Genomic DNA, 19,469 nt, shown 5'->3' with positions numbered 1-19,469 from the left:
GGGTTGAGGGAAAAGGGTTGGAGATTATATGGATTCATTTATGAGAGAAAAGTAAAATTAATGTAGTTTGAATGGCAACTGTGTGAACTGCTAGTTTGGAAGATAAGCAAGCTCAATTTTCTATTTATTGAGAAAAATCAGATTCATTTCTCACTGCACTTAAAAGATCATTGGAAAATTAATGTCTAATAATTAATTGCTAATTGTTGAATGCTAAAGCCGGTCATATTTCATAAGGCGAGCTGGCAAGAGGTGTCTGTATTCTGTTTCTTGACATTATATCCTGAATTATATCAACGCAAATCACCGTCACAGCTGACACTGATTTGCTCCCTTTTAGAAATTACAGTAGAAAGGCCAAGGATAGAATAATCATGTAGATGAAGTACCACCCCACTATTGGAGGTCACCTGCACAGACCCTTTTTGAAGTGCTTGCAAAACAAAAAATTGGTATGGGGAGAAGGTGCCCGATTTCCCTTCTTTTCAAATCACTCTGGACGGCTGACCAGAAAATAGCTTTAGCGTCTAGTGCTGTTAATTCATAACTGTCACCAGCTCTGACTTACTCAGGGAAGCAAGTGAGGAATCAGTATACAAAACTTCATCGCGATCAGAGTAGCAGTGACACACAGAAGAGGCCCAGACAGTGACTTTTAAGTAGAGATGGTTACTGGTAGAGACATGTCCATGCAACACACATGCACAAAATGCGTCATTGTGAGTCACCCCATGGGCACACTGACAGCAGCATGCATGGCCTATGTTAGAAGACTAAACCCCGAAGTCTTCAACTTGATGAGAATAATATGATTACTGTATTTTGTGATTCCTTATATCTACTATGATACAGTAGAAAAAAACAGAGGTGAATTTCAAGTTTTTAGTCAAATCCAGATTTATCCAGAGGTATTGCCCATTTAAACATTACCCTACAGTAGCTACGGGTCATGCCAGTGATTTCAGACTAAGATAGGACACAATTAAAAATGACTGAAATGTAATATAGAGAAATAGAAAATGACTGTCATGCATGTACAGTTTACTACTACAGTAAGCTTAAAACCATACCCCCTGCCATCCAGGAACGTGAAACTAGTTTTAAGGAAACAAAAGAGGAACAAGTGAAGTGATACTGTCATGTAGCACTTTGATTACCTTATTCAATCTTACACTCAAAAAAATTTTTTTTTGGCTGAAATAGGCTTATGTGCCTCTTTCACACTGGAATATAATTAGCTCGGTATTTGTTTCTTTCCAAATGGTTTAAATGTCCAGGAGGTGTTCATTGTCAACCTACCCTTACACTTCTCGCAGGAAAGAGGAGTTCCTAATCATTTTGATGACACAGCTGAGAAAGTAACAATGTCTCCAACAAAATCAAGCCATGATGTCTCCACCAGGCACCTGGACTAGCTAAGGGCAGCATGATGTTGCATTGGACAGGGCATACAGCAGGCAAGTTAACATGCCAAGTAAAGGGGCACTTTGAGCATCGGATGATGAGTTCGTACATTACCTTTGACATTGCGACCATTGTCTGTTTTGAGCACAGAAGGATAAAAAAAAGAAAGAAATATAAAAAAGAAGACTAAAATTATGTTATATACACTGAATTACCTCTGTAAAAACAATCAGAGTAAACAGGATGTAATGACTGAAAATGTGTCTTTGAAATTAGCATTTTGTACTATTCATCCAAGTGAAATGCATAAACCAAAAATGATATCTGCCATAAGCATGCATTTTCAAATATGTGAAACATTTATCTCACTTAATTTAACTGGATTCTAAGATTCAGATTTTATAATTATGACAGTTCGGAGAAAGGAATCTCCAGCTGTTTGCAGTTGTGATAAAACCTTTCGATCTTGTCAGAAGCCAATTTTAGTGGCAGTTCAACCATCATTTACAAAGAAAGACTGTGCAACACTTAGTATGTAAAGTAATCTTTTTTTTCATATGATTTAACCTAGTAAATTAATAAGGAAAAATATTTCTAAGACAACAGCTTACCTTAATAAACCAACTTATGTTATTAGTCAGAATTCTCTTAACTGCCCCTCCCACAAATGTTCTTCAATGTATATTTTGAAAATGCCAAATGGTGCTCAAAGAGTCATTCTTAGGCAAAAATAGTTGTAAGAAATCAGGGAAAGATTTGACTGTTAAAAGTAATGTGCGATTTTTAAGTTTATGTTGTCACAGGGGACTTAGTGTAATAACTAAAATATTTAAGAAATTCATTTATATTAACATGGGCTGTTTTCAAGTCTCAGAGTGGAGTGTTTTCAGATTTATTTTGAGATTAGCAATCTGACTCTTTGATGCATATTTGCTACTAACAAAATATGCATTACTAGTTTTGAAACAAACAAACTTAAAATAAATGAAGTCATGTCAAAACTATTCAAATATATCCAAGATTTGAAAAATCTGTTCAACATTTGTTGACATCTGTGCTAATGCTGTGCATATTTAAAATCTTGGGATATATCATAATTGTTTCAAAGCTTACAATTGAAGCAATTTCAATAATGTGGTATATTGAACTGCTAGAGTAGACATTGCCTTCGACAGAGATACACAAAGTTGTGACAACTTTGCCCTCTTTGAGGGACCATAAAAAAGGAAAAAGCGATTATATAGAATTAATTATCTCCATCAGAAGCTCGGCCCCAAAAATCACTAGTAAAGTAACAACTGCTTGTAAGTAGTTAAAAATTACAACATTACTTATCAAACCTCAAATATATTAAGATTTGCAGATTCCCAAAAAAACCTGATTAGAAGTTGCATCATATGGCTAATGCTGTTTTAACATTCTAAGAGCATTCAGTCTGTGTCCTGGTGCTAGCTGAGACCTGATTATTTGTCCATGACAATGTAAGTGCAGAAATTAGAGTAAGTATTTAGTGTCTCGTACCAATTTGACAGAGCAATCTTATGTCTGGTCAATCTAATAATAAAACAATTGGGGTTTATATTTTCTATGACTATTTTTTTTAAATTTCATTTTTCTAATACTATATTTTTTTTATATTTACAAATGTATTTGTTCGTGACGGATTAGAAAAAATTCTGGTCCTTCACCATAAATGGTTTGAGAAGTAGAGTTCTAAGATACTTGATAATGTAGATTAAATAAAAGGACAATGTAAAATATTATGCACTACTATATTTGCAAAGCATTTAAAGTTCTATAAAGATAGCATCTATAGAAGGAAATTTCTCTTCTTGAATGAGGAGGCAATAATTTGAATTCAAAATCTGCTGCCATGTGGGATTTAACCTGTTAATCAGTCACATGAATTCATGAAACTAAAATCAGTTTAAAAAATTTTTCATCTTCATGTGGCATTGTGTGTCAACTATACTCAAAAATAATAAGACATTTTTTAAAAAAGTTTTCCAGCTTCCTTTGTCAGCGGCTCAGTTTCTAAAATATACCAAATTATGTACCCTTAGGAGGTGTAGTTTCTTTTATGCTAATCAGTGATTTTGTAGCTAAAATTGTTCTAAAGCTGAACTACAAAATACCCTCTGAACGTATCAATTGGTAGCCAGATAACTAGAGCATCTGTCAGAAAGTGATATTTTTTTTTGGAAGATAACATAGCTTGGGTGGGGGAAGGAAATTGAGGCTGACCTCACTACTGAGGGTCCTGAATAGTTCTCTATCCAGAAATGTTAAATCATTCTTTCCCATAATTGTATCAGCAACTATGTACTAAATAAAGACCATATAGAAATGAAGAAAATAAAGTGAAATGGTGAAATCTGATCTAACCTACTCAGCACCACTATCAAACCAGAGGCTAAGTCTGTACCATGCACCCACTGCATATCATTTAATATGTAAGAATGTTATTATACTGTAACTCAGGCAATAAGGCCAATTTCTGAAGTCAGTACATTCCTAAAGATGCTTACACTAACTGGACTAACTAACTAAAATATATGTTGGTCATCTGAATCACCCTATTGGATTTATTGCTGTTCAGCCGTGGGATTCATTGCTCAAAGATCAAATTTCAGAGGTTTCATTCAGTCAGAGATATTGAGCATGCCATTACTACACAGTAGGGGGGCCTTAGATGATTATTCAGTTTGGGAATTGTCCTTGATTTTATTTTCTTTTTAACCTTCTTTCGACCACAGATTAAAAGGGATGTGCTAATTGCTTTTGTACCAGATACAGTTTCTCAAACCTATCTGTGGAAAACTCTTCCTTCTGTTTTTGTGATATTGACTTAATTTCTTTTTGAATTCTTCCTGCCAATTCATTTTCTTTCATCATTTCTGCCTTTTCATCTTCACTGTGCTCTTTACATAAAGCTCCCCCACATGATTCAAGTAGTATGGGGTACAATCATTTCCTGTTGTGTGTGGTTTCGAAACATACTTCACGAGCACGGTCCTCTCAGTTTCACACCAACATTTATTGAGTTCCTGCCATGAAAAAGGCAATCGTGAGACTAAGGCTGCAGAGCTAACTGTGCCGAAGCTCCCGCACTGGGGGAACTCACAGAAACATAGTTTGTGCTTTGCATATCCAACAGAAATGACAGACTTAAAATGTGGAATAAAGGTAGAATGTAATAAATGCTATAATATGCGCAAACACTGCTTTGCACACTCGGGTGTGAAATCATTTAATTCTTTTGGTTTGGGAAGGGGAAATGGGTCCTTATGCCTGTGAGAGGCAGAATGAGGAGGGACAAAGTGGAGAAGAGTTATTCCTGGCAGAACAAACTAATGAAGCAAGAAAATGTGTGATCATTTTTCGGAAAAAGCAATTATCCTTGTGCAGGTTTAGAGTGGAATATATAGTAGGGGAAGGAGTCCTGCAGGAGCAGGAAGTAAGGCTTGAAAAATAACTGTGGCCAGCTGGTCCTGTGCACTACACTATGAGCCCAGTGATCAGATCTATGTTTTAAGAAGAAAATTCGTAGCGCAGCTGTGATGATGAGCATGCACGTTAATGGATATCACAGGAGGAACAGTGGGCCTCTCAAGAACCCGAACTTGTGGGATTCAGAAAAGTGGGACTGATACATCCATTCAACTGGTAGTCTGAATCTCCAACCCTGGGGGAAAGTTCAGTGGGTCCACAGACCCCTCCTACCACAGGAACGCAAGGCGTGGTGGATTGTGGACTCAGGAGACGGGCAGTCCTGGGTGTGAAAGCTGACTCTGGCGTTCTGTAACCTTGGACCAGTTATTTATGTAACATAAATAAGCCTCAGTTTCCTCATCTATAAAATGGGGCTTAATAATAATTCCTAACTCACAGAGTTGTTGTAAGAATTAAATGAGAGTTAATGTGTGTCAAGCATTTACATTGTCTCACACATAGCAAATACTGAGTAAATGTTGGCCATCGTCATGTTAATGATGAATTCTTTTCACCAGTGTCTTTTAAGCATTGCTGCTTTCACTACTGGCTGATGTAAGAGTGTGAACACCAAGAGACCAGGGAAAAATAAATGAATTCTGACTTGCTCTGACTTTGGTTTTCAAATTTGGTCTTTCAATACTCTCAGGGTTTGTTTTGGTTGCTTTTCCCCTAAACCTTTCCCCTTCTTCCTTCCTATCTCCACCCCACCCAATCATTTATAGCTTTCTGATGACTCAGTACACCACATTTTATACACGTCTTCCTTTGGCAAGACTTAGTTAATAGTCCTGTGAAGGCACACCACTCATTCTGCCCAAGGCTTGACTATTTGCTAAATGCAGCAAAATTAATTATGCTTGAGATGATAGTGTCATCACCTAAGCATATCTTATATAAAGCATTAATTAATATTCCATAAGGTAGGCAGATATTGGTTATCATACCATTTCAGAAACACAGAAAAGAAGCCAGAAGAAACCAAATTATTCACTATAGTTCAAAGAGGAAATCAGTAACAACTCTGAATGTGGGACTCCTAATTTCTAACTGCCATAATTTACTTGCATTTCTTCCCCCAAGGCATAGGGATTAATGTCAAAATTAAAAACAATATGGAAATTACCTTTCATTACCCATTAATATTCATTTCCATATTTAAAAAAACAAACATACCTTCACTGGCATGTCGGTCTCTAAATATGTTCTTGGGGTGGACACTGAATCCTTCTATATCGTGAACTGAAGAAGCCCTCCGTATACTACAGATGCTTTCCTTCGATCTGGAATGAGTCAGCTGGGTACTTGACTGCAGCATGTCAGGGTAGAGTCGGTCCCATTGCCTTTTGGGAGAGGAATGGTCAAGAGGTCCAGATATATTCACCAAGGGGGAGCATTTGCTGGGCTGTATCAAGGCTTTCGTATCATCTGCTTCGGACGGGCTGCAGCTCTCTTTTGTAGGAGACTTGAAGTGCTTCATGGCTACTGAATCATCACTGTGTTTAGATGAATCAATTACTACCACATCAGGGTCTTCTTGGGGTAAGGACTGCTTTCTGTAAGTGAGAACTCTCAGACCAGGGAATTTAAACCCAAAAAGTTTCCCTACAAATGGAGACAGGAAAAAACATTATTACAAGACAAATACGCACACACACACACACACAATTATACATATATAAGACATATCCCTTAAGACAAACAAACAAATGAACAAGTATCGTTGACTCAAATTTAAATACCATGTAAAAAGTTATTAATCAATAATTAACTCATTTACAGCTGGAATGAGGGATATTGTAGGAAACTTCTGAGACTAATATGAATTGCCACATAAGCAGTAAGAAAATAGTAAAATAATCTTATCATGTTTCTGATGGTTAAATATACTCCAGTGACATGAAAGCATTACTTGTAAGACACGAGGTTTCTTATTTCAATAAATTAAAGACATATTACACATTATTACGTATTACATAGTGTTAAATACACTATACAACCATTTTTAAGGAAATGGGAAGGGTGGAATACAGTTTAGAAAGGAAAAGAAGGGATAGGGCGTCATATGTAAAAGGGACAGACACAGGAGAGATTAGAGTGCATATGTGTGTTTGGGGGACTAGGGGTCTACTGTGGTTCAAGTAAGAGGGAAGAGAATGAGGCGGGCATAAGAAGTTGGCCTGACCTATCTAGAAGGTTTGTATTAGATAATACTGTGAGTCATGTGTGGATTAGAAAAGTGGGGTCAACAGTGTATGAAAACATTCCTCATTCCATTTGAAATTTTTGGAAGGCTTTTGGTTTCAGATAGAGATGTAAAGATAAGAATTTCTTTTTCCTGATATTTTGTGTTCCAAAATCTGAGTATATGGCATGAAATGTTATACATATCTCAATGGATGATGCTTAGAAAGACAACTAAATCTAACATTAAAAGGTGGGTATTAAAATTAAAATATTAACTAATAAATATATAAACTCACTGGCAGTAAAAATGAAAATCAAAAAAAGAGCATATCATTTTCCATTCTTCAATTTAGCAGTAAATAAATTTAAAAAAAAACGTAACATGGAGTGATGGCAAAAAATGCTGGTAAGCATTCTGGCAGTTTGCTGATGGGATTGCAAATTGCTACAAATTCTTTGGAAAGTCATCGTACAATATCTATTAAAATGAAAATATGTACTTTTCAACCTCGTTTCTAGGGTAGTACAAAGACACAAAAACAAGATACGGTCTGAATATCATCAGAAGGAGAATGGTTAAATAAATCATGGCATTTTTATACTTAGGAATCTTCTTTTAAAAAAAGTATACATATAGTTGTGTTTTGATTAGAATTAGAAGTTTATTAAAAAATAGTGTTAAGTGAAAAAGCAAGTTTCAGTTTAATATTTATGACATTTCATTAAAAATCATAAAAGGCTATATTTTGTCGATGTGAGTTTTATAGCAGTAGAGAAAGATGTGAAAGAACACACACCAAACTCGTAATATTAACTGGCTAAGTGGGCTTGGAAGTGGGGGAAGGCAATGTATTGCATTCTTCTTTATATATCTTTATTGTTTGTTACATCAAGCATGCATTCCTTATATATTTTTTTAAAAAACTAATAACTACTAAAAGAAATGAAGAGATAAGAGAAAACATCCAAAAAAGATTGCATGATTCAAAGCTTTTCTAAGTATCATCTACAAGAAAATGCCGAGTTTCTAAAACCCTATTGCCAGTGGGGTAGTCTATGTCCACATGGCCTCATGGCTTGACAATTACACATTGCCCTTCTAGTCAGTCAGTCGGAGTCTTTGGGCTACAATATTATCTACCTTCTTATATTCTTTAAGTGTCATGGGTACCCTTACCTTTAATATATTTACTATGAATTTTTCCTCAGTGCTTTGAGGATGGTTTTGAAACATGGAAGAACGCTCTCAAAACTCATGGACTCTTCTGCATTTAAATACACTCTTCCAGTAAATGCACACATAGTTTTAATTTCATATTTAATCCAATAACTCATAAATCTGCATCTCTAGCTCAGACCTCTTCTCTTAGTTCCAAACCTGCACATCTATTGGCCTCATTGACATCTTCACTTAAAAGTCTTAAAGATACCTCAAAATCCTATAGTAAATCCAATCTCTTGATCTATCTCTCTGATTCTAGCCCTTTTCCTGATTAACATTTCTGTCCCTCAGTGGACCATAGGCCTCATGAGGGCAGGACACCCAACTATTTTGCTTACCAAATCCTATCTCTGACAGAATGCCTGAGCATGATAAATGAATATCTATAAGCAGATCCTAAACTGAAAATATGCTTCAATTCTGACTGTGGAAAAATAGGATATTTAATTGCTCTGACCAACTTAATTAGATAATCTTAACCTTCTGGAATTGCATTGACCCATGTTTACCAAAAATGATTGATTGAATAGAACTCAGTAGCTCATGGAAATGGTGAACTCCCTACCATGCCCTTCGTACCTGATGCAACTCTTACTGTTAATTTCACCTTTTTCAGAGGTTATTAATTGCTACATTCTGGTTTTAGAACATATACAGAAATGTTTTAAACTTCTCATTTTATGTAAAATACCCATTACAGAAAATTTGATAATTAAGCAGGCTAATTTATTATTGTAAGCTTTCATTTGTGAGCTAGTAGTTAACAGTATTCAATACAGTTGTAATTGATTTATCTTTCTGATGAAAGACATGACACAATGTGCAAACTCCAAATAGGTTCACCTTTGAGTTCTAGATTAATAAACTGTAGATGAGAGTAACCAATCTGTGCAAATAAGATTAAACAACAGTGTATCACAGTTACTGTTTTGCAAGCATTCTTACATAATTCTACTAACAATTCTTATATGCTCAAGTAAACTGCCAAGTTAAAAATCAGTCAACTGCATCAAAGTCACTTGATTAGTTTTTAATGCACATGGAATTGACTTATAAAGCAGTTTATAAATCAATTCTGCAAGCCTATTACAATGCACTGAAGGTCAATGCCTACTTTTATTCATTCTTCATCAGTTACAGTACCCTCCTCCTTTAAAAACAATTCACTGCCTTTCTTAAATTAATGACCGCACAAGGCATTTAGTTTGCTCCTGTAGTGTGGTCATATCCTAGGTGGTACAGATGGTCTTTTCTGCATCACTAGGTTCATATGACCATGTTATATTGCATTACAGATTTAGTTGTCTAACTGCAGTTCATCCAGAAAGAATACACATTGAGAATTTTGTTCAATGCTAGCACTTTCAAGCATGAAATATAAAACATAGATGAGTATAATCCTGTCATGGTTCTCACCACCGAAAAATATCCTTATAAATTAAGTCTCCATATTGTACTGTATTTGGTTTCCAACTTAACCAAAATAGATACTATTTAGCCTTTTGTTTACTAAAACGTTTGACAAATTTGAAATAAGAACAACAGAATAAGAGTTTTTACCCATTTTTTACACTCTCCCAAATAATTATTAGTACTGATAAACTGCTTACACGAACATGATTTTCATCTAAGATGTATCTGGTTTCTCACACTCATGAATGAACTGCTGCTACAATGTCTTTCTCTGAACATGTCACTTTTAAGAAGCTGCCTAATATAAGTTTGGAAGCTTCATCTTCGTGTATCCTGTGTCATATTTAACTGAGAGCTTTTTACTTCTCACCCATGTAAGCACACAGATAGTCCATCATTGTTGTCTTTAAAAAGCCTGGAATTATGACTCCAATCTATATACACAAAGATGTTAAATATGTGGCTCAAGGCCAAACAGGAAATCAGGATAAAGTGAGAATAAAACAGCAGCTTCTTTTATTTAATTTCAGTTTTATCCAAGCGTTGGTGTTTTCTTTGGCCATAAATATCCATATTGAGGATTTAATGAGAATCATAACTCTCTTCTAAATAAATGTAGATAAATGCATACACACAATTTTATTTTTGATATCAGAGGATGAATAAGAAAATCGCTCTCCCCCAAGGTAAGCCTTTCTACTAACCTCCCCTAGGGTTCCCTGGGATTAGTTGACTCTTAACATTCCTTCCAGTTCTGAGTTTCTTTATATATTTATGCTAATCATAGTTTTCACAAAATTATAATGATCACAGCTATATTTCTACCTGATCTCCTGTGGTAATGGGACTTTAGAATATAGTTTTACTAAACTTTCCAGAATGGAGAGGACCTTATCAATCTGAACTGCTATTTCTCTCTCTTTCTTTCTTATCCTCTCCTCTGGGAGCTGGTTCTTATCTACTTGAATTTGGAAGAAAACAATTTTTCTAATTTAAGAATCAATGGGAATATTAGAAATAATAATAGTTCTTGCAGAAAAACAAATATTTCCAAAAAGTCCTCCATATATTTCTAATCATTGAATTTCCTCACAATTACAAATTCCCAATCATTCCCTTTGTTCAACTTCTCTTAATTTCTGCTAAGTCTTAGAACTTTGATTATCTAATAATTTTACTATGAAAACCCAGTGAAATATAAATCAGGAAGAATTTAGTCTTGCTTGGTTCTGATTCGTTGAATTATGGACTAAAAAGTAGAGAGAAACTTTAGTTCAAGCAGTCATGCAAACTAAAGGATACAGTGGGGTAAGGGAGGGGACACGCATGGGTCAGGGGGCGAGAAATAGGTGTATTGTGAAGACCCTGAGCAGAGATATTTCCCCTCACAAAGGAGTAGAGGTGGTGGGAGGTTGGATCCTGAGAAAGGTCTGTGCAAAAGGTCTTATGAGGAGTGTTCTCAGGAGATATGCCTGAGGAAAAGGAGGAAGGCAGGATTGGGCAGAGGAAGTTAAACTCTTATGCAAATGCAATGGGAGTTTCAGCCCCCTCTCCTGGGAGCTCTGGAGCTGGAACAGCCCTTCAGAGTGATGTCAAATTCAAGTCAGGGTATCTGGCCTTTGTCTTCCTGCATCAGCTAGTCACGTGCTACAGCCACCCTGTGAGAAGTTCCATAACCTACATAAGGCAGTTTCCTGTCTTTGACTACCATTGTCAATGAGGAGCAGAGCTGTGGGCACTCAGTAGTCAATATTCCCAGCAGCAGAGCTGTCCCAGTCCTGAGGAAGGTGTCTGGCTGAGTAGCACCGTGTCCACAGTGCAGAGCAGGAACAATGGCCAGATTTGGGTCTGGAAAAAAACCTATCATCTAAATTAAGTCTATCAGCTATTATCGCACAAAATAAGGATTTGTGAATTACTGTCTATGTACCTTTCCAAAATCATGGTATTCACACATCTGACACTTACACTGGAAGCCTTAAAAATCACTGTGAGATTTTCTCCAGCCAAATAGCTCTGGATGTGCAGAGAAATATGACTTTAATCTCTGAGTCAGAGAGAGCAACAGATCGAATTTGATGGGAGAAACAGGGAAGATAATTGACATTTCTGCCTTGTCTTTTTAGGGAGAAATTTCCATAGAGGCACCCTGAAAGGAGATGAATCTTTCTTACTCCTAAGTGTGTAGTGAGTATACGATACTGCCCACAGGCTGCTAGAACAACCCATAATATTGTCAAAGAAGGCAGTGGTTGGCAGTTAGACTGGGAAAATGGATCACTCAGTGTGAAGTCCCTACTGACCTGGTTAACCCGATCAGTGGGTGACAAATGGGCAGTGCAGCCAGTGTGGTCCTAATGTTAGTGACCAGAAAAGATCACCAAGGAGTCCATCTATCTAGTAAATCTGAAGGTAAATTTGGGACCCTTTAAAAGAGCAGATGTGGTCAGTAATGCCTTGAAAGACTAAGACTCGTGGGAGATTTCCTAGGGTGAGAGATACCAAAGAAAAAGGCAGTAAGTGTGAGACCAGATTAGAATCTTGAAGCAATGTGAGTCCTGACCCAGTAGCGCATGGCACACGTGGGTGCAGGTGGGGGAGGTTGGTGTGCAGTAGCAGTGACAGCAATCACGGGAGCTGCAGCAGCAGCAGAGAACTTCCGGAACAGGTTCATAAATGCGGATGACGTCTGAGAGACACTGCTTCCAACCTGGCCAGGCCATCATTAAAGCAAAGAAGCAGAAAAGACAGGTTTGGGATAAGGGAGATCAGGCAGAAAACAGGATAGGGTGGGGGGCTGCTTTTAGCTACCCAAGGTTAAAATATCTCAGTGAAGAGGGACTGGAAATGAAAGCAAACGCCATCAGTAGTATATATACCTAATAAGGTGTCTATATGACAACTACTTATTATAGGTATGTTTCATTTATCAATACTGTTCTTGTGTTTCTCTTCAATAGATTTCTTCCTTTTCCAAATGCCAAGTTAAAGAAGCCGTTCAGATTATGTGAACATAATAACACCTTAACCTAAATTGACCTGGGATGACCATACAGTCATCACATTGACAGGGACTCTCTTGATGAAGCATTCCAAACACAAATGGTACAGACACCAGTTGCCCAAATGCAGTATGAACAGGGACGGTCCCTGATTTGGGTGTTGCCATGTAACAAATGTTTCCAAATGATATGCACATGCAGACTTTCTGGCATGGATATGCTGATTTAGATGGTCATTAGCAGTCATTGTTAATAAAAGATAAAACATAATTTTTTCAACTACCAGCAATTTTCCTGATCTTAGAAATATGTATTTTGCCTAAATTCTAGGGGGGAAACATAAGATAAAGTTGATTGCAACCTGTGACTGAACTTTTCCCAGATTTCTTTAAGCAACCATGTCATAGTTCCCTTTCTAGATCAAATTTAATCTTTAAAAAGAGGAAACTTCCAAACCTATGGTAATAGTAAATATTAGTTACGTTGTAAAACCTTTAATTAAATTCATCTGAATAATAGATTGTTTCTATAATAATGCTCACCGAGGGGGAAATTCTATATTACTACAGCAGTTCTTCATCTTTGAATTAAAGAATAACTTTCAGCTCCAATGGAGAATAGTGAAAATACCGTGAATGCCCTTTTATAAGCCAGGATATAGAAAATTTCTTTGTTCCTTAGCTTGAGGTCTGAAAACTGAGATGAAAATTTGAGGGAGTAATGTAGCTATTCAGGCAAATATATATCTTATGTGTCAATTATTCAGAATATTGAGTCCAAAGCATATGAATACATTTTTAGTGGTTTAAATTAGTTAGATAATTGTCTAAATTACCAGCTGCATTTTCTGTGTATAGACTTAGCTTTGGTCGAAGCTTTTAGAGTAATTCAAACTTTTATTTTAGTAAGCATAAAAGTAGAAATTCTCTTTTCATTTGGAGACTATAATTTTAACCACTTCAAAGATAATGGAATCTCCTTTGTCACACCTTAATAGATTAGGTTAAATTAGATTAAAAAGTTCATTTTTGAAAAGAACTGTAAGAATAAGAGACTATAAAAATTTAACGTTATATTTTTACATTTAATTTCATTTAAAATTTATTTTTATAGTTTTATGTAAACATTAACTTATACCAATAGTTCTCAAACTTTCGTGGCTATCAGAATGACCTGAAAGGTTTGTTAAAACACAGATTGCTGAATTTCTGTGTTTCTGAATCAGTTGTTCTGGTGTAAGGTCCAAGAATCTGCATTTCAAACATGTTGCAAGGTGATGCTGATGGTCCCACACTTGGAGAATCATTGGCTAATGCTCATTCAGTAGGAAAATTAAAAAAAAAATACAAAACACCTAATTACTCAATAAAAATAACTTATTCATTTGCTTTCATATCCTACAAAAATTATTTGGATATTTATTATTTGCAAAAGGTTGGGTATGCATGGAAGAAAATACATCCCTGCTATGAACTAGAACTGAAGGGCTCTTGGCCACTTTAAATAAGGTAGGTTTTTTTTCCAGTTTTCCACAGACTTCACTCTTCTATTTTTATTCATGGCCTTCTTCAGTCATTTATGTAACTTGTCCGCTAGGCAAACATATATGATCAATGTTGTAGTAAAGACAGGTATGAGGTACCATGATGTCACAAAGGAAGGAACAGGTAAATTTTTGGGGGCAAGTTAGGAATGCTTCACAGATGAAGAGTTCTTTAGAGAAAGTATCCTGGAAGGATAAAAACATTCTAACAGAGGGGATGTCATGTTATACAAACAAGGTGATATAAAGCATGTGGTGGTTTCAGGGAACCACCACTGAAATATGGGATGTGATGGGGGGAATTGATGGGATATAAGGCTAGAGAAGTATCAGAGGTCATTCCACAGGTATTTTGTATAATGCACAGGGCTTTGGAGTTTTATCTTGTTAGTAACAAAGAACCATTTAAAGGATATAAAAAGCTGAGCATTATAATTTGATGTACAGTAGTGTGACATTTGATCCTGAGCAAAAGATGCTGAAAGCAGGGATATTGGTTATGAGACCATTGCATCAGCCCATGAAAGATGTGTTGGAGACCTACTAGGCAATTACAGTGGGCTGTGTGAGAGAGATGCCCACACAGTGTCCTTGATAGAATTTGATCACTCTTTGTTTGGGAGAAGAGAGGATTAGAGAGAAGGAGAAGTTTAGCATAACCCCATGTTTCCAGCTGTGGTGGCTTGGATGACACTATTCAGGATGTATAAAGAGCAAGATTTTTTGATGGAATGGGTGGATGGCAGTTGGAGATGGAAGGATAAGTCTTAGCCTGAAATGCTAAGTTTTCCAGAAATTTAAAAATCTTCCAAAGGAGATGTCCAGTGGGCAGTTGAATATATGAAGTTCTAAGTAATAAGGAAAGTCTAGAGAAAGGTATGGGTTGGAGATACTGATTTGTGAACGGATATTTACCCTGTAGGTCATGGATGAGTTTGCCCAACCAGGGTGTATAGAGAAGATGCCTAAGGGGAAGAATAAAAAAAGCTGCTACTGGGGGAGAAACAAATAGCGTTTAAGAGTAGAGTAAGAGGAATAGGAAAATGGTACCAAATTAGCTGCCACAGAGATCAAAAGAAACAAAGGAGTATGGTGTCGTGGTACATAAAAGAATGGAGAGAAGAGAATCAGATTTAACAAGGCACACTCAACCTAGAGGGCAACAAACAACACAACAGAGTTCAGTTCTAGTGGACCGAGAAATGAAGGAAATAAGGAAAATAAGTGAGTAGATATGGAAAATCCAAATGCCTATAGGAAGAGACAAGTAACATAAATGATGAAAGCCAGCTAGAAACAGACAATAAGGACAGGTGAAGATTGCGGCCAAAAGGAGAGTCCACACCCCATTGAAAGGTGTGGCCAGTATTCTGTTTCAGCTTATTGCCAACATGTAGTCAGATACTCATATTTTTCCAAATAAGCCAGAGTTTCATTTTATGTGTAATATTCCAATTTTTAAATGATGGCAACAAACTTGACTAATTAAAACTTTGAGAAAATATGTGATATAAACAATGTGTCTGTTGAAGTACAGGCTACTCTCAGCAGCATGACTGTGAGCAAAGGGAAAAGAGCCATTAGAAAATATTGGGGGCGGGGGTTGGGATTGGGGAGGACAGGTTTTGAAGGGATGGAGGAGGGAATGGATTGGCAAGTAGAATCTGAGCCTTGGTTAACGTTGTTGGGACATCTTTGTTGAGGGTGGGCTTGTTAAAGGAGTTCCTGCCCGCACCTTCCCCCTTGCTCTGAGGTGTGGGAGGTGAGGGTATCTGTGGGGACAAATGAGTGAATTTGAGGTTAAGAGTCACGAGAAGCCTGACAAAAGTTTGAAATACTTGCTAAGGGGAGAAGTTGAAAGATCTGAAAAAAAAAAAAAGATCTCATACATAATTTTGACTTGCAGTATAATCATTTATAAATTAATAAACAATAAAGTTCACAATTTTTCTGTAAATAAAAGAAACAATGTGGGCTTGTTTTCTTGTTGAGAAATATTTCAAGTTTAGTAAAATGAGAATATTTCATAGATTTTTGACAGTGATGGCAAGAGTAAATTAACTAGACTTAAATTTAAACAAAAACTCTCTTAAACTGATCTGAGGAGTAAAAATGTTATTAATTAAAGTTTACTTGGGGATGTGAGCTTAAGATCAACTTTTATAGTGACTCAAACTGACTCTTCAATTTTAAAATAAAAATGTACAATGCATTTGTTTTCTGTTTGGATGTATATTATTAAATCAAGAAATTTTTGTTTAATTGAAGTCCCCATAAATCCCATGAAAAATTTTTAAAAAACCAAATGTGTGTGTGTGTGTGTGTGTGTGCATACATGTGTGTGCACATGAGAGAGAGTCAGACTGGTGATCCTAGACCCCTGCCATAAAATAGAAGATATATAAAACTCAAACATACTTATAAATAATTTAAAATGAAACTTAAATATATTTTATTTAAAATAATAAAGTGAAAGTCTCTTAAACTTGATTAGCAAAAACACATAATTTGGTTGTCTTCCACATTGTGCAAATATTTCATAGCAACAGATATTAGAGCAGAAAAAAAAAGAGAACACATTTTCACCATTCTATTAGTTCTTTTAGATGTGGCCCCCATTTAGTTGGTAGGAAAGGTATAATTTTCTCTTCCATTTGATATCATTTCCATTCTTCAGATGTTAGGGTTTTTAAAAAAAACATCAATGAGAGAAGGCTTAATTACATATTTTATTTGGCATTTATATTTTTTTGTAGCAATTAATTGACTCAATTATGCATTATTTATCAATTTGATACACTTATTAATATAATACTCTCTCCTGTACTTGCTTCATCCCAGGGGACATAAGACATCTATTTGTGGCTGGTTCTATATCTTCAACAGAGAATAAGTTTGTGAGAAATTAGTTTTTCCCAGAGAAAGCTGCTCACTTTAGTTGTGTAGGGTTCCTGACCAGAAATTAGATATTTGTACTGAGAAATGATTCACCACTTTATTCGATGCAAAACAAGTCTCTAGAATTTTCTCAGCCCAATTAATCATAGTCCCTTTTTATGATACATCTTTTCTATTGTGCATTTAGCTTCTTTTCTATTAATTCTCAGTTTAATATTTCACCTTCTCATCTGTAGTTCTTGTGTTGTCACTTCACCTTTTTTCCCTTTATTCTGTCTTCATTTCAGGAGAGGCAGTTATATTTACAGAAACCCACATCTTCTCAAACAAATGGTAGCCTTGTCTCCATTACTCTACTTAAATCCTGACACTTGGGGGCTTGCACACCCACCCCCACACACTTACATATTTCTTATTTAGATAAGAAATTAGGCATTTTGAAGGCTAAGATGTTTTGGCAAAAAAAGAGGTGTATCAAGATTTGATTTTCTCTTATTTCTTTTTTTGTTTGTTTTGGTGGTCACCACTGGAACTACAATGTTTGAAATAGCTAATACCATTATTTTACACAGATAGTAAAATTGTACTTAAAGAAAAAAAATCAGCAGGATTTTCCCCAAAATCGCAAAGAATACAAAGTAGAATTGGGATAGTATCAGAAGCTACCAAGTGTAATTTGTCTCTCTTTAACTTTTCTGCTCAATTTAACAATCAACGTTTCAAAAATTGACATCAAGTCAAGGAAATTCCAGAGTATAAAATGACGGAAGGGTATAATCAAATCTAATATACTGGTTGTAAACAATAGTCCTTTGTAATTCTCTGGAAACAATTTTATCTGCATATTTATACTTTCCCCAATGACTCTGTATAGGAGTGACAGCTGCAGTGTAGGGAAACCACTCATATTCACAAAATAAAAAGCAATCCTACTGAATTTGCTAAGGCTTACACATGAGATGCTATTTTAATCACAGTGTAAAATTGCATAGATTATGTGTTACATCCTGGGAAGCTACTATATAGATTATCTTCCATTCAAGGAATCAAAGTTTCAATTCTCCATTTGTATTTCAGTTTGAAATGAATACTTTTTTTAAAAAAATCCCCCCCCTTTTTTTTTGCTACGCTGCTGATACACAACTCCCTTTTTCACTACCATCCAATTTGATGGACCATGCAAGATAACTATTCTATGGGAAAATGAAGAATTTGTGAAGACAATGAAGAAATAAAATCAGGCATTCCCCCAAAACAAAAGGTCTTACTGGCATTCATGACCAAGATACAAGCTGACATTACCTAAAGTATACTCCCAGGAATCATTCAATAATGACTGAATTGGTTAGTGGGAAATATAAAGAAATAAAAATAGTTATCAACTTAAAGGAACAAGACTTTGGTATTACAATAATTTTTTTTAGGTACTTCAATTTTGTTTTTAAATATGTCACCTGGGAGACTGACACATTGGTGATTTTGATAAAGAGTTGTCCCCCAAGTGTGATATTGTTCAGAATAAGATATTCAATATATTGGTATCATATTACATTAATATAGTTCTCCCAATATTGCTTTAACAGAATATCATACTGTCATTTGGACATACCTAAAGAAGTAACTGATACTATGAAAAATTCTCAGCTGGTATGCAACTGAGTATTAGTATTAGTATTAGTATTAGTATGCAACTTAGTATTCAACTTAGGTTTAATGATATAGTTTTCTATGTGAATTTATATACAGGATAACAATATCTTTTTTCAAATATTAAAGTTTTGTGACAAGACTTCCAACTCCCCACAGACAATAACAGATACCTAAATTCCAATTTCCTCATGGATCTTCCTAAAAACCATAGAGATCAATAAATGAGACAAGTAAAAATATCCATAAACTATGCCTAAAGAGTAATTAGAGACAGAGACATTACATACTTTAATTTACATATAGGCAGGGAAATAAATTTCTAAGACCAGCAGAATTAGTTCAGGAAAGCACACTGCAATAGAGTTGGGCCAAAACCTAGTGAAGAAAAGGGGAGTACAAAGGTCTCCTCAGAGGGATGGAACACAGTCAAATACGGTTTATCCACAGATGAAGAGGACTCCACACTATGTAAGAAATACTGAGAGCAGATGTGTGACCTGAATGGTCAGAGCACTGTTTACTAAAGAGACTACAGAAAGTGACTTGAAAGTGCACAAGACCTCAGTTAGCAGCCTTGGAAAAACATCACTTCTTTGGGGGGGCGGGGATGGAGACTAGTGTTGAGGATTGAACATATTTCACTAGAAATTTAAGACCA

The 19,469-nt window shown here is 35.8% G+C and overlaps 1 protein-coding gene across 5 annotated transcripts in view; it reads right to left on the bottom strand.

The window, feature by feature from the left end:
- KCNH7 (potassium voltage-gated channel subfamily H member 7) overlaps window positions 1-19,469 on the bottom strand; it is a 477,325-nt gene that overhangs the window by 126,049 nt on the left and 331,807 nt on the right. For 3 of the 5 annotated variants that reach the window (XM_032409337.1, XM_032409301.1, XM_032409310.1), the window contains exons 4-6: window positions 6,073-6,501; window positions 1,519-1,539; window positions 1,071-1,094 (exon numbers count right to left, since the gene is read on the bottom strand). In XM_032409337.1, the coding sequence (XP_032265228.1) occupies window positions 1,071-1,094; window positions 1,519-1,539; window positions 6,073-6,501 (474 nt within the window). The remainder of the gene's footprint in view (window positions 1-1,070; window positions 1,095-1,518; window positions 1,540-6,072; window positions 6,502-19,469) is intronic. The other 2 variants (XM_032409319.1, XM_032409327.1) reach the window with 2 other exon arrangements.

This window comes from Phoca vitulina, unplaced genomic scaffold, assembly GCF_004348235.1.
Source record: "Phoca vitulina isolate PV1807 unplaced genomic scaffold, GSC_HSeal_1.0 scaffold1, whole genome shotgun sequence".
NCBI lineage: Eukaryota > Metazoa > Chordata > Mammalia > Carnivora > Phocidae > Phoca > Phoca vitulina.
The sequence above is the reverse complement of the archived record's forward strand: the minus strand, read 5'-3'. Positions and strand labels throughout refer to the sequence as shown.